Raw genomic sequence first — 14230 nt, forward strand, 5'->3', positions numbered from 1 at the left:
TGGCTCTCAGGGTGGCTTACAATTATTATTTTTAATCAGACAGTTCCCTGCCCTCAGGCTTACAATCTAAAAGACACGACACAAAAGGAGAAGGGAATGGTGGAGGGAAAGGGGATGAGGTCCAGTGGTTCTTCTCTCCCTCTGAGGCCTGGACCAAGGCAGATGGATTGGAGGGAGGGCTCTTACTTCTTCCAGGCTAGCCCTGATGGAGCTGGACCTGCCTGGTGAACTCCCTCTCAGGCCAGCGGGTGGCAGTTACGGAGGACGGAGTCTCCTTCCTCTCAGGCCGGCGGATGGCAGTTATGGAGGGCGGAATCTCCTTCCTTCAGGCTAGTCTTGATGGAGCTGGACCTGCCTGATGAACTCCCTCCCTGGCTGGCGGATGGTAGTTATGGAGGGTGGAGTCTCCTTCTTGGCAAGATTTGTTCAAAATGAGTTTTTACACTGCCTTCCTCCGAGGCTGAAACAGCATCCTAAGATCACTAAGTGGGTTTTTATGGCTGAGCGGATATTTAAATCCTGGTCTCCCAGACTTCTATTACAACACTCTAACTACATTTCACTGGCTCTCTTACTGATGACTCTAGCTGCTCACAAATTTGGATAAAGGTTTTTTTTTCTATTTTGCCTGGGCATCCACCACATAATGGGTTTTATTTATCTCTAAAATTAATTTGAAGTTTCCTTGGTCTCCAAAATTGTTCATTTTGATCCTTGTTTGCAATGATCACATCTTCACTTGGATGCTTAGCCAATGCCTCTAGGGCTAGAGTTCCCTAGGTTCTTTTTCTTTTTGGTCTACAACAGGGTGGACAACATGCACTTATCATGGGAAATCCATTAGGATTTGTCAACCATAGTAAAATGTTTCGTCCTGCCCTTTGAATGACACAACTGAAAGTCTGTTTTGCTTCTGTATGATTTGGAAGGTTAAATGTAAAAAGTGTGGGTAGAAATATTACATATGCTTCTGGATGTATAGCCAGAAAAAACAAAATAAGAACAGCTGAGAAAGTTGCTGACAGGTGATCTATTTTCTTAGAAAAAACAGAAAAGGAAATCAATGTAGATTCCTAACAACAGTTGAAACCTGAGATCACAGTAGGAAAGATTCTATGAGAATTCAGCAATAAGTAGATCTCCGATACAGTACATGATATACTACATATATCATGAAAGGACAGCATCATCTAGGTAGATGATGATGATTAAAAATTCATCTATATCCTGCCTTTTCTCCTGTACTTGGACACAAAGTAGGATTTGCAATAGAAGTCAGAATTGAGAAGTTAAAGCTTTTGGATACCCAAAAAGTGTGGGAAGTACAGGACTGGCTCTTCAGAGGAGCTATAGATCAAAGCCAAGCACTACTATCCAATTTCAGCAAATATTTGACAGACTTTGGGCAACTGAGACAGAAACTGTCTTCTGAACAGATTGCAATCTACAGAATACAGATAAGAACACTCTTACAATACCATGGGGTGAAGTAGATGGCTGGGAAGGAGTGGCCTATGGCCACTCTGAGCATGATCGTGTCAGGATTGTGGCGACCGCATGGCTCACTCCCAAAGTAGGCCACCGCCACAGGTCTCAAGCCGTGCCTGCCAGGAGTCAGTTTAAACATGAATCATAGAGTTGGAAGAGACCACAAGGGCCATCCAGTCCAACCCCATTCTGCCATGCAGAAACTCACAATCAAAGCACCCCCAACAGATGGCCATCCAGCCTCTCTTTGAAAACCTCCAAAGGTGACTCCACCACACTCCAAGGGAGTGTGTTCCACTGTCAAACAGCCCTTACTGTCAGGAAGTTCTTCCTAATGTTTAAGTGGAATCTCTTTTTCTGTAGCTTCCATTCATTGTTCCGATCCTATTCTCTGGAGCAGCAGAAAACAAACTTGCTCCATCCTCATTATGACACCCCCACAAATATTTAAACAGGGCTATCATATAATCTCTTAACCTTCTCTTCTCCAGGCTAAATATATCCAGCTCCCTAAGTTGCTCCTCAGACCCTTCACCATTGTTTAAACCAACTCTTTTTTGTGGCTGCCTCAGACTCCTTTTGGTGGAGTCGGAGTGGCTTCCAGCTGTTTTGCCTGTGTTTTTTGGGCCCATGTCTGAAATGGCGGTTCACGGATAGCTACAAATGCTCTCTCAAACAATTATTATAGCTATGCTGAATTAAGCCGATGTCTTAAAAATGCTACCAAGCACTAGAAGCTATGCAAATACTCTGAGATACTATGTATGAAATTCCTCAACAGAAATGTCAAATGTATACCTTTTGTGTTACACAAATATTGCACAAGATATTCTTTACCCCTGACATGTACAGTTGGCTGCCACATTCACAGGGATTTAGGGTTACCACTGTGAAAGTGGAAAACCCATATATATCCACGGTGCCCCCCTTCCTTGGAAGGACCCTCCAAGCATTGGAGAGCTGTGGTACTACCATTACTGCCGCCATGGTTCCTGGAGGGGCTCTCTTACCCTCCTCTTTCTCCACCAGTCCCCCCTTTCCTCATCCAGAGTGCACATAGAGGTGCCAGATACAACAGAGAAGAGTCTAAGAGGGCGGCTGGCTGAGGAATGGAACCACTTCCCTTTCTCCTCTGCAAAGCACTGCTGCCCCAGCAGCCCTATGGTTCCTGGGAGGCTCACTTACCCTCCCTGTCTCTTTTTCTGCCTGCCCACTCTGTTTCTTTCTTCTGCAGCCAGGCTGCATGTGGAAGTACCAGGTGCAGCAGTTTCTTTCTTCCTGCCCCTCCCAGAAAAACTTCCAAATAATCAAATTTGCAGGTATTAAAACCTCCAAATGTGGAGGACTGACTATACTACAAATACCACATACCTTATAAATGAGAAGTGTTTCTAATAAAGATATACCTCTAGAACAGAGATGGGCAACTGTGGAAGGGGACCATGGAGGGCACACTTCACATTGAGGCATTCTCATCATGTTTTCAGGCCCTTTGGGGTCCTAGAGGGCACTTGGGTCATTTTGGGACAAAAAAAAATATTTTTTAAAAACCATTTTGTAAAGTTTTTTTGACCCCTAGGTCTGGGTCTAAATGTGGGTGGAAATGACCTCCAGAACACCTAGAGTTCCTTTTAAATTCCCCCTTTGACAGGTTGCATTTTGCCCTCTTTGACCTAGAGTATGAAATGTGCTGGACTGACATGTCTATATGATATGATGTACCAGCACAATGAATGTATAACTGCATCAACTGATTGTTTTAATGTATGAAGAATTATAAAGCCACCTGCTCCTGTAAATGTCCTGAAAGTCCAAAGCTTAAAACTATTCTTAAAGGGAACGTTGATAGATAATACTGTTGCTTACAATCTTAAGAGCTCAAGTGATTAAAATAATAACTTTTAAGGAACTCTAGTTAGACACAGATTGACAATAATAAAGTAAAGAACCGTTCATGTTCTACAAAAATCGGGTGGGGAACCACACAAATTTCACACTACCCATAGCCCCTCCTCACAGTATTTGCCATGGCAGAAAACAGGAAAAATTGTTTGCCCTTTAAAAAACAATTACAGTAGCTTTTTCTTTTAAAATGAAATAAGTGATACCAGAGATTAATATTTGGCTACCTTTTAAATCCCTTTTAATAATGCTTATCACTTCCATTGCTTTTCTTCATTGCCAGCTTCCTAGCCTTCTTTGTGTTCTGTACATAGTTATAAGTTCAAGAAGCACTTACAGCCCTTATAATTATGTGCTAAAGGTCTCAGTAATTTGCAATTAATGTAACTTACTGTTTTCAGTTCCACAAGGACTTGCTCATCGACGCTAGCATCCAGGAAGACTTCTCGGACATCATTTATGACGTCTTCAATCACTGACCTATACAGTTTGGGCTTAAAAAAAAAACACAAATGAGAATCTCTGTTAACAAGTTACCTGGCAATATTTTAAATATTTTCAGAAAATAATTTTTGACTAAAATCATGTAAAATTTAAACTGCTATTACAAGGATAGTCTTTATAGAATTAAAACGTTATTTTAAAAGATTAAAAAGTTTATTAGACCATTCATTTATATAATTGAAACAATATTAGTTCTTTATATTGGTCTGAAAACCATTACTTAAACTATGCTAAAAATCATTCTGCAGTTCTATGGCAGATTATAACGTACCAAGGTGTATTTATATTTCTAAAACTCCACACGCAGAAGGATTACTCACAATTCTTGTCTTCTAATACCTAGTAACCTTGAATTACTCTTTAAACCAAAATGATCTGCTCTAATTCAATCAAGTCCAATTTATGTCAATAGGAGTAAAACCCCAAATCATAAGCTAGTTAAACTGAAACAGCATAATTACGGACTTTTTAGTACCACTGTTTTCACCAGGACACTATCTCAGCACATTCTGCTAGTGAAGATGATGAATCACAGCAAAAATCCTTTAACCTAAATATTTCAATGGAGTAGTCAGTTGAGAACTGGGTAACTTTTTCCCTACTGCGCTCTAGGACAAAAGGACAGTTAAAAATAAATAAATAAATGTCAGTTTAAAAATAAATAAAAAATAAAAATCTTTACAGGGGGCCTCCGTTTTGGCGGGGTTAGGCGTGTAGGACCTCCACAAAACTGGAAATAATAACATATAAAAGCACTTTTTCACTCAAGAGAACACCTTCCTAGGAATCTCTATGTCCCCCAGTGCAAGTTTGTGATCAATATCTGTCTGAAGTTGACCCCATAATTGCACTGGAGGACAGATGGTGGAGATCATCTGTCAGGGATGCTTTGATTGTGAGTTCCTGCATGGCAGGGGTTGGACTGATGGCCCTTGTGGTCCTTCCAACTCTACGATTCTATGCTTCTTGACCTAAACATGCCTAAAGAGTTCCATCTAGGTCCTCCATGCGACTTCTGGTGCCACTGACCATAAAGTTGTGCTGGGGTCCTACAGGTAACATATTAATCAAATCCATGAATAATCAAATCTGCAAAGTCAAAGCCACAAACATGGAGGGCCAACTGTATGGATGAATGAACAAAGACTGTGCACAGACATGGTTTTGTTTATTCATTTACTATGTAAGATTGCTAGCAGAAATCTACTACTAAGAGTACCGTGGATAGCCAAAAAGACAAACAAATGGATCCATGACAGATCAGCCTGAAGTCTCCCTGGAGCCAAGATGATCCAACTGAGGCTATCATACTTCGGTCATATCATGTGAAGGTATGACTCATTAAAAAGACAACAGTCATAGATGGTAGACAATTACAAATGTTCAGTTACAAAATAAAGAATTTTACAAACCATTTGGGTTTTAAATGCTGTACTGTCAAGGTTTGCATGTACGTTTGTAAATACATTGTAATATTTTTAATGTGTATGTTTTTAACTTTTTAAATTGTTTTAAACTTTAAATCTACATTATAATGTGTTTAATTGTTTTTAACAACCACTGTTTTAAATTTGTTGTTAGCCACTAGTGCCTTGATGTTGGGTGGGGTTAAATGCTAGATAGTCAGTCATCCCTCTGGATTCACTGAATTTCTGTGGATGGGAACCAGGAGGGAAAAATGGCACCACCACCATAAAAGCATGGGGCTCCACTACTTGCATTTTTTCCATTCGCAGAGGGGTCCGGAACTGATCCCCCGCGAATCAGAAGGGACAGCTGTAGTATATAAATAATAACAGATTCATTAAACAAGCCACCAGTATGATTTGCAGGATCTAAGTAGACCAGTGGAGGACAGGGAGAGGAAACATCTCAACTTAGGCTCACCACTCCAGGGCAGTTAGTAACAACAAAACAAACCTAAGACTGCAATTTTCAGTTCTCGTAGCCACCCCTAATCTGGTGACCCCTATCTCAACCACAAAGGAGGGACAAGGTGCTGCAAGAATAGGACACTGAAGAAAAATGTAGGGCACAACATAAGAAAAGCTGAAGCAGCTCCCATGATATAAATCCATGCTTCTTAGTCATGTCAAAAGGACAACATTTTGGAATTCCTTTGTGAGAGAAGGGATGAAATGGGGGGCAGTCCTGGAAAAAGGAGAACGCCTGGCCCCCTGCCCTTCATGAAGTCAAAAGCAAGCTTTTTAAAGAAGGGGCTGGGTGTTGTGATATTTGGGAGCAGTGGAGGACAAGGAGTCTTGGAAGGGTCTCATCTACGGGTCGCCATGGGCCCAGAGTGACTCCAGGGTGGATAACAACCGTCACAATTATATAATAATAAACCATAGATTATTATATAATGTATTATGTTATATAATAGGTAATGTATTATGGTTTTTATGGTTTTAACTATGTACTTTTAATGTATTTTTTAATATGAATATATTTAATTCTTTTGTAATCTATGTCTTTACTTCTGTCTTTTTTAAATTAGTAACTGCCTTGAATCCCACTGTGGAGACAGGTAGGATTAATTCCTTGAATAAATAAGTAAGTAATAACAACTGCACTTACATCTGTTTTCACTACTAATAACAACTACTACTACTACTACTACTGTCAGGAAGTTCCTCCTATGTTGTGGTGGATTTTCATTTGTAAAGCTAGCAGGCTTCTAAGTACAAGAACCCCATCATAATAATAGCTCCTGCTACTACTACAGTACTACTAACACAATAACTGCACTTATGTTTTCTTCACTACATAGAAGAGCAGAAACATGATACAAGAGAAATTCAAACAGAAATGTGATTCTCATATGTAAAGTAACAGGCTTCTAAGTACAAGAACCTCCTACAACTTGCATTTCTTTTCACTAAATATAATATAACAACAGCAACAACAACCAACAAAACAACTGCACTTACTTTCTTTTAACTACATACAGAGCAAACAGAAACATGATTCAACCAGACACACACAACTGTGGTTATATAAAGCTAGCAGGCTTGTAAGTGTACAAGAACCCATAACAAGAACAAGTACTACTACTACTACTACTTACCAACAGCTGCATTTATCTCTTTCCACTAATACAAGGCAAACAGAAACATTGTTCAAGCAGAAGCTCAACCAGAAAACAACGTGATTCTCATATTAAAGCTAATAGGCTTATAAATACAGAACCCATAATAACAACTAACTACTACTACCACCAACAACTGCACTTACAGTCTTTCCAGTACATACAAGAGCAAAGAAACATGATTCAAGCAGACACACACGATTCTGGTATGTAAAACTATAGGCTTCTAATACAAAACAATAAAGAGGAGGGGAGAAGCACACTCAGCCTCTTCCAGCCTCCCCTGCTGCGAGGCACCGTCGTCTCTTCCTCTCCTCCTGGAAAGCCTGCTCTGGCGACAAAGGAGCGCCTCTGCCTTCCTTTGCGGAGCCTGGGAGGCGCCTCCCCGGCTGCTCTCGGCAGCTCTCCCCTATTTAAGGCCGCTGTGGTGTTTAAATGGAGAGGCGGTGACGTGGGGCTGGAAAGCACCTTCCCATCCTGGCAGAGTCTATATTAGAGAGCTGCAATGCTCTATATAAACAGGGCGGCCGCGGGAAGGAGGACACACCAGAGCAGCCAGAGAGAGAGAGAGAGGAGAGGGAGAGAAAGGCAGGCGGAGAAGACCATGATGGATCTCGGAAAAAGGATACAAAGGCAGCCCCCAACCCTCTGCAGAGAGGCAGACAGCACTGCTCAGGCCGCCGGTGGGTCCGAGGGGGCTTTTATTGGAGGAAACCATTGAGGTTGGAGGAAAGGGAGGGCGTTTCCTTTTACCTTATTGTTATTTTTTCAGTTTGTAATTTTTTTAAATAATAAAAATGATGGACAATTTTGGGAAGGGCTTTTGTTGTCGTTGTTGCTCTTTCTGTTGTGACTGTTATTGCAAACCGATTGTGGAAACCGAGAACCCCAGGAGTGTGTCTCTTTGGGAGAAGGAAGGACAGAGAAAAGGAGGGCTGGGCGGTGGAAGGAGCAGAAGGAAGAGCAGGCGGTGTAATGAAAACCAAACACTTAAAAATAGCATAACAATAATAAAATAAGGGAAAATTAAATGCTAAACTAAAGTAGAAAAGAAAAATACTAAAAAATAAATAAAGAATAAAGTACTAAAAAAATAAGAATGCTAAAAATAAAGTAGAAAAGCAAGATAAATAGTTAAAAATAAATAAAAAATAAGAAAAAATACTAAAAAAGATTAAAATATGAATAAATGCAATAAAAAATAAAAAAATAATTTGGGGATGTGTAAAAGTATAGAAAAGGAGGGGGGAAAAGAAGAAGAGTGGTTAATAGTAATAAATACAATAAAGAGTAATATGGATGGTAAAAGTTATAGAAACGGAAAGGGTTATGGAAGAAGACCGTGGTAAAACAATAAGAAAGAGAAAAGAAAAATAAGACTAAATAGGGATGGGGATAAAATTAGAAAAGGAGGAGATGAGGAAAAAGAAGAAGAAGATGTGTATAATAAAACATAGGGGATGGGTTAAAAAGTACAGAAAAAGGAGGGAATGAGGAAAAACATGGTTAATAATAGAAAGTAATAACGGGATAGGTAAAGTTTGATAAGAGGGGGTGAAGAAGAGAGAAGAAAGAAGGCGGTTTTATTAATAATCGAAATAAAAATAAGAATAGTAGGGGTGGGGTAAAAGTATAGAAAAAGAAAAGGCGGGAATGGGAAAGAAAGAGATGGCTAATAATAACACTTAAAACATAACTTGTGGAGAAAAGCTAGTATTGACGAGTGGGTTTTTTTCCTTCAAGAAAAAGGAGGGTGGAGGAGAAAAGAGACTCGTGTAGTTTGGGCTTCTTGTTGCTCTTGTTTCCCCCTCAGTTTGTCTCTCTGCCGGGTTTGAAAAGTGCTTTTTACCTTCCGTCGTCACGAATATATATATATATATGATTGAGGAGGAAAGAGCGCTGCGGGGAGGAAAGAGAAGGCTGGTCTCAAGCTAAAAAGAGGAGTGAAAAAAATTGTTTATATATATTATACACACCAACACACAGAGTAAAAGGAGGGGGGATATAAATAAACATAGTAATAACAACAATTAATAACATTAACCCTTTTCCTCTTCCACCACCAGCTTCAGACAAGTAGGAAAAGCTTTGGTTTGGGGCTCCATTCCCCTCCCCAAAATAAAAGAAAAAGGGGGAGGACCAAAGCTAAAGCTACCCCAGAAAACAGTGGGGGAAGCCACTAGAAGAAAGTGGGTCTCTCTTCCCCCCAGGACCGACCGACAGAAAGAGGGTGGAAGGAGGCGTCCAGTCCCACCTCCCCTCCCTAGTGTCATATATTAATTAAAGCCCCCCCCTTCCCCCCCCCAACACTTATCACCGTTTCCCTCGGGGTCCTTACCACGGGGTTTTGTATTAGCCGAGCTCGCCATGTCCCAGCCCACCCCCGGGAAGGAGAAAAGAAACCAGCTATATCTATATATCACTAGACGAGAGAGAAGAGGGGGGGGGGCAATGGCTGAGGCACCGTCGGAAGCCCCCCAGAGAGAGGAGAGAGGGGGGGGGTTCTAAGGCAAATTGAAAGCGCTGCCCTGTGAACACCTTCCTCCCTTCTTTCCTTCCTCCGCCTCAAACGGTTCAAGTCTCGCCTCAGGGGTTTCTCCCAAACTCCGCCCTTGCCTGCCTCCCTCCCTCCCTCGTTCGGGCAAGGCGCCCCGACGAAGCTCTCTCTCTATTATATAGATAGATCTATGTTATATATCTTCTTCCACCGCCTTCCCTGCTCCCCCCTGCGGCCCCTCGGCGGCCCTTTGGGCTGCCGCCGCCAGCCGCCCGCTCGCTCGCTTCGCCCCTTTATATAGAAGTGACGAGCAGCTGCGAAGCGGCTGAGTGAGAGGAAGGGGGAGGCCGGGACGGGAGGGCGACGCAAGTCTGCGAGACGGAGCGTTGTTTCTTCGTCGGGGCCTGGTTTTCATTTCTCCTCCTCCGCTCCTCTCTTCGGCTTCCGGTCCAAAGCGGGAAGTGACGTTAACGACAGGCGCGGTGTGTGGTCTCTCAGCCTTTCCCGCTCTTTTAAAGGGGGACTTGACCATAGATGTTGATAAAGGCTAGAATGGCAGAACCATAGAGTTGGAAGAGGACCACAAGTGGCATCATCCAGTCCAGCCCCCTTTTGCCATGCAGGAACTCTCGTCAAAGCATCCCAGACAGACGGCCATCCAGCCTCTGCTACAAAGACCTCCAAGGAAAGAGACTCTACCACTCTCCTAGGACATGTGCTTCACTTTAAAAGCTCTCACTGTCCTGAAGTTCCTCCTAATGTTGAGGTGGAATCTCTTTTCCTGGAGCTTGTGTTCTAGTCTCTGGAGCCGCAGAAAAACAAGCTTGCTCCACCCTCATGTGACATCCCTTCAAAATTTAAAACAGGGCTATCCTATCAACATGTAGAAGGTCACACTGCTAAAAAAAACGGTTCCAAAACCCCCACCCAACATGCTCACCTTTCCCCTACCTCTATGGCCATAGAGATGGGGGGGGAAGGAAAAGGCAACGTAGGGTGCATCGCCCACAACAGACTAACCCAGTTTGGCACCGCTTTAACTGCCCTGGCTCAATGGTATTTTAATTCTGGGGTTTGTAGTTATTGTGGCGCTAGGCTCTTTCTGACTGAGGAGGCTAAAGGCCCCACCAAAACTACAGTTCCCAGGATTCCCTAGCATTGAGGCAGGACCGTCAAAGATACTTCAAGTGGATTATTTTGAGTGTTTTGGACTATAACCCTCTGCAACACATTCCTCTGGGCTGCGCCACACTGCAGGAAATAATTTGGTTTGAGGACCACTTTGACTGTCTGGCTCAATGCTAGGGATTTCTGCGGGAAGTGTAATTTTGTGAGGTATTTAGTCTTTTCTGTCAGAGAGAGAGAGAGAGCACTCTGGTGCTACAACAAACTACAACTCCCAGGATTCCCCTGGGTTCAGCAGTGGCCAGGAGTGCATTTGCAGAGTTAAAAAATAGTGCACAAGCTGTGCCCATTCCTTGAGGCGTCATTCTGGCTACAGTGGCACATGCTTGGTTACTTCCCGTTTGGACTCTTGTAATGCACTCTACGTGGGGCTGCCTTTGGACAAAGTTCACAAACTTCAGCAGATCCAAAATGCTACATCTAGAACACTCCAGTACTGTACTGAAACAGCTCCACTGGCTAACGGTTCATTTTCTGAGGCACAATTCAAAAACTGCTGGTCATGACCTATAAAGTCCTACACAGTTTAGATCGAGGATATTTGATGGACTGTATCTCCCCATACGAACTATTATGAGCCCTAAACATCCTTAGAAGAAGGCTTTTTCTTGGTCCCCACCGCCATCCCAGGCTCCCTTAGTGAGCACACGAGAAAGAGCTTCTCAGTGGCGCTCCCCCCCTGTGGAACTCCCTTCCATGGGAGGCTAGGCTGGCTCCTTCCTGCTGGCCTTTCTCTGGCAAGAAAAGGCATTTTCCAAGCAGCTTTTTAAACATTGCAGGCTCTGGTTTTATTGTGGTGGGGGGTTTAGTCTATTTTAACCTTGTAGTTTTAAATTTTGTATGTCATATTTAAAAAACCTTTTACTGTTTAATTGGATATGTTAATTGTTTTTTAAAGTGTTGTTTAAATGTGTGTGTGTGTGTGTGTGTATTGTGAGCCACCTCAGGTCCCAACCTGGAAAGGCAGGGATAAAAAAAAAATTAGGTTTTGTTTGTTTTTATATTGGGTTTTTTAATGGTAGCCACTTTTCTTTTATTGTATGTAGGAAATTGGGATAAAAAATTAAGTTTTATTTATTATTATATATTTTATAGATAAAATAATAAATAGATTCACTTAGCCACTTAACTGCAAAGAGGCAACCTTCTGTCTCACAAGTTGTTTTAGTACCTTGCAGAAGAAAGTTGATTTTCTCTCAACCCCATAATTTCCCTATCTTAAAAAAGGAAAACCTGTGTTTCTAGGGCTGGGAATACAACTGACTTTCTTATCAACACTGTGCCTTATCTTCACGTCATCTACAAAACTATTTGGTTACTGGGATGCCCTGGAGAATCATCCTTTGTTGGTCAAAAAAATTTGTATCCATTTGCTTTGAATCAGAGATGGGTTGAAGGTTTTACATTGATTGCTGGGAAAGGTCAGATATTTTTGCTTCTTCAAATGTATTTTTTGCTTTTTGCTATGTATTCATAAATCTTGTATTTGAACAGGGCTGAAGAGTGCCGTTCTATCTTGGTATCTAATATTCTTTGTTCAAAAAACATGGTTACATATTAGGACCCAGAGATGCTCAAGCCCTTCACAAATTAATTTCAACAGAAATTTTTGCAAGGGTTGGTCAGTTTCCCCAGCTTGTCTGGTGAATACAGATTGCTCTTTGGGCTGAATCCAGAGTAGGGCTGGAGCAACAGGGGCAGGAAAAAGCAGCTCAATTTCTGGGTTTTCTAAAAAGTGAGGTTGAAAAACCCGCTGTTCTTGCACACGCCCATCCAGGACAACCGCGCACCCTCAGACTGTCTGCACCACACAACACAACATCACAGCCATTTATTATTTACTGTCGGACCTTCTTATACACGGATTTTTTATACACGGATTAATTAAGCATACACGGTTTGAAAAATGTTACAAAAAAAGTATATAAAATTTACCTTGATTTTCCATTTTTTATAAGGAACACCATTTTGCTATGTCATTATATGTAATGGGACTTGGGGGACCCCATACACGGATTTTGTTATACACCGGGAGATCTTGGAACCAAAACCCCAGCCGTATTTAAACAAGGGGTCCACTGTATTATTGTCATCTTCCCTAGCATGCATATACAACCATGCCACAAACACCAACTTGTGGGACGGTCCAATGATCTCCCCTTTCCCACCCAGATGCCTTTCATTGGACGCTCACCCTTATACACAAACCACACAATCTCACGTGTGATGTGTGCCTGTACAGCGCATTGGTTGCCATTCCATGGCTGAGTGATCCAAATGGCAAAAGCACGATGATGGAGGGCCCCCCATACATGCCCCTTCACCCCTGCCCCCCTGTTAGATTGTCTGGTTTTGTTTATAGCATAGGCAAGTTACATTTCTATAATAATAATAATTCTCCGTGCACTTAAGCACTCCTTAAGCGGTTAACAAAGTGTAAGCTAGTTGCCCCAAACAAGCTGGTGTACTCATTTTAGCAACCTCGGAAGGCTTGCTGCGGTGGAGTCGACCCTAAGCCCTGGCTGGCATTGAACCTCACAACCTTGTGGTTTGTGTAGTGGCTACAGTACCAGCATTTAACCACTACACCACAACAGGCTCCTGTATGTTGTATGTTGTAATTACATCCATTGAATTATTGGCAATACATTTTTGTTTGCAGCAGACCATAACTGGCGCTGGGCTGTTTATATGCCGTGTGATGATGCACATTTCTTGCCCACTGATCAGAGTATCACTGCTTCTTTTTGCTCTGGTTTTAACCTCCGAAGTACAGCTTTGTTTCACTTTTCACCTGGTTTCACTTTGTGTGTGTGTCTAAGCAACTAGGCTTCAAACGCTGTTAGAAAGCGCTTTATTTGGTCAGTGCGGGACAACCTCATAGTCATGAATAATAGGCAACCAGCAGCTTCATTTATATACCATTCATAACACACTAAGCAGTGTCTAAGTGGTTCCACACCTGTAGGGCTAATTGCCCCCACCCCAAAAGCTGGGTACTAATTTTAGCACCCTCAGAAGGATTGCCAGGCTGAGTCAACTCGAGCCCCTGGCTGGGATTGAACTCACAAACCTTATGGCTTGTGAGGAGTGGCTGCAGTACTGGCATTTAGCTTTTGTGCCACCAGGCCTCATCAGGCCTATTGAAATTAATTAGAATTAGTTATTATTTCTAGGTCTCACTGATTTCCAACTAAGTATGACTAAGGTTCAGATCTAGTTAACGATGGTATGGTTGAGAACTCTGATGTAGGATCCGTCAGGTTTTTTATCTTGAGGTCAGCACCTAAATATGTTCTTTTGCTACTGCTATAATCCCAAGCAGAAAGCTGCTGTTGATGATGGAAGAGCTGAAAAGAAAAAACCCAAGCACCGCTGGGCAAAAGGTTCCTAGAAGGGGAAATAATTTTAGAAACTTGTGGCTTCTAGAAAACTGCCTGGTTATAGTTCTGAGATATGTTCTGTAGTTTCACAAATCGTGTGCAACTTCTACAGTCATACCTAGTTGCATCTTTCATTGGAATTACAGAAAAAGGTCAACTGGTATCTGATTGTACATTAAGTGA

General features: G+C 42.1%; 1 protein-coding gene across 1 annotated transcript in view; it reads right to left on the reverse strand.

Moving 5' to 3' along the window:
• Positions 1-14230, reverse strand: part of GTF2A1 (general transcription factor IIA subunit 1) — a 40629-nt gene that overhangs the window by 17703 nt on the left and 8696 nt on the right. The window contains exons 3-4 of the mRNA XM_042460492.1: positions 9321-9388; positions 3783-3884 (exon numbers count right to left, since the gene is read on the reverse strand). Coding sequence (XP_042316426.1) covers positions 3783-3884; positions 9321-9388 — 170 coding nt within the window. The remainder of the gene's footprint in view (positions 1-3782; positions 3885-9320; positions 9389-14230) is intronic.

This window comes from Sceloporus undulatus, chromosome 1 (genome assembly GCF_019175285.1).
Source record: "Sceloporus undulatus isolate JIND9_A2432 ecotype Alabama chromosome 1, SceUnd_v1.1, whole genome shotgun sequence".
NCBI classification, from domain to species: domain Eukaryota; kingdom Metazoa; phylum Chordata; class Lepidosauria; order Squamata; family Phrynosomatidae; genus Sceloporus; species Sceloporus undulatus.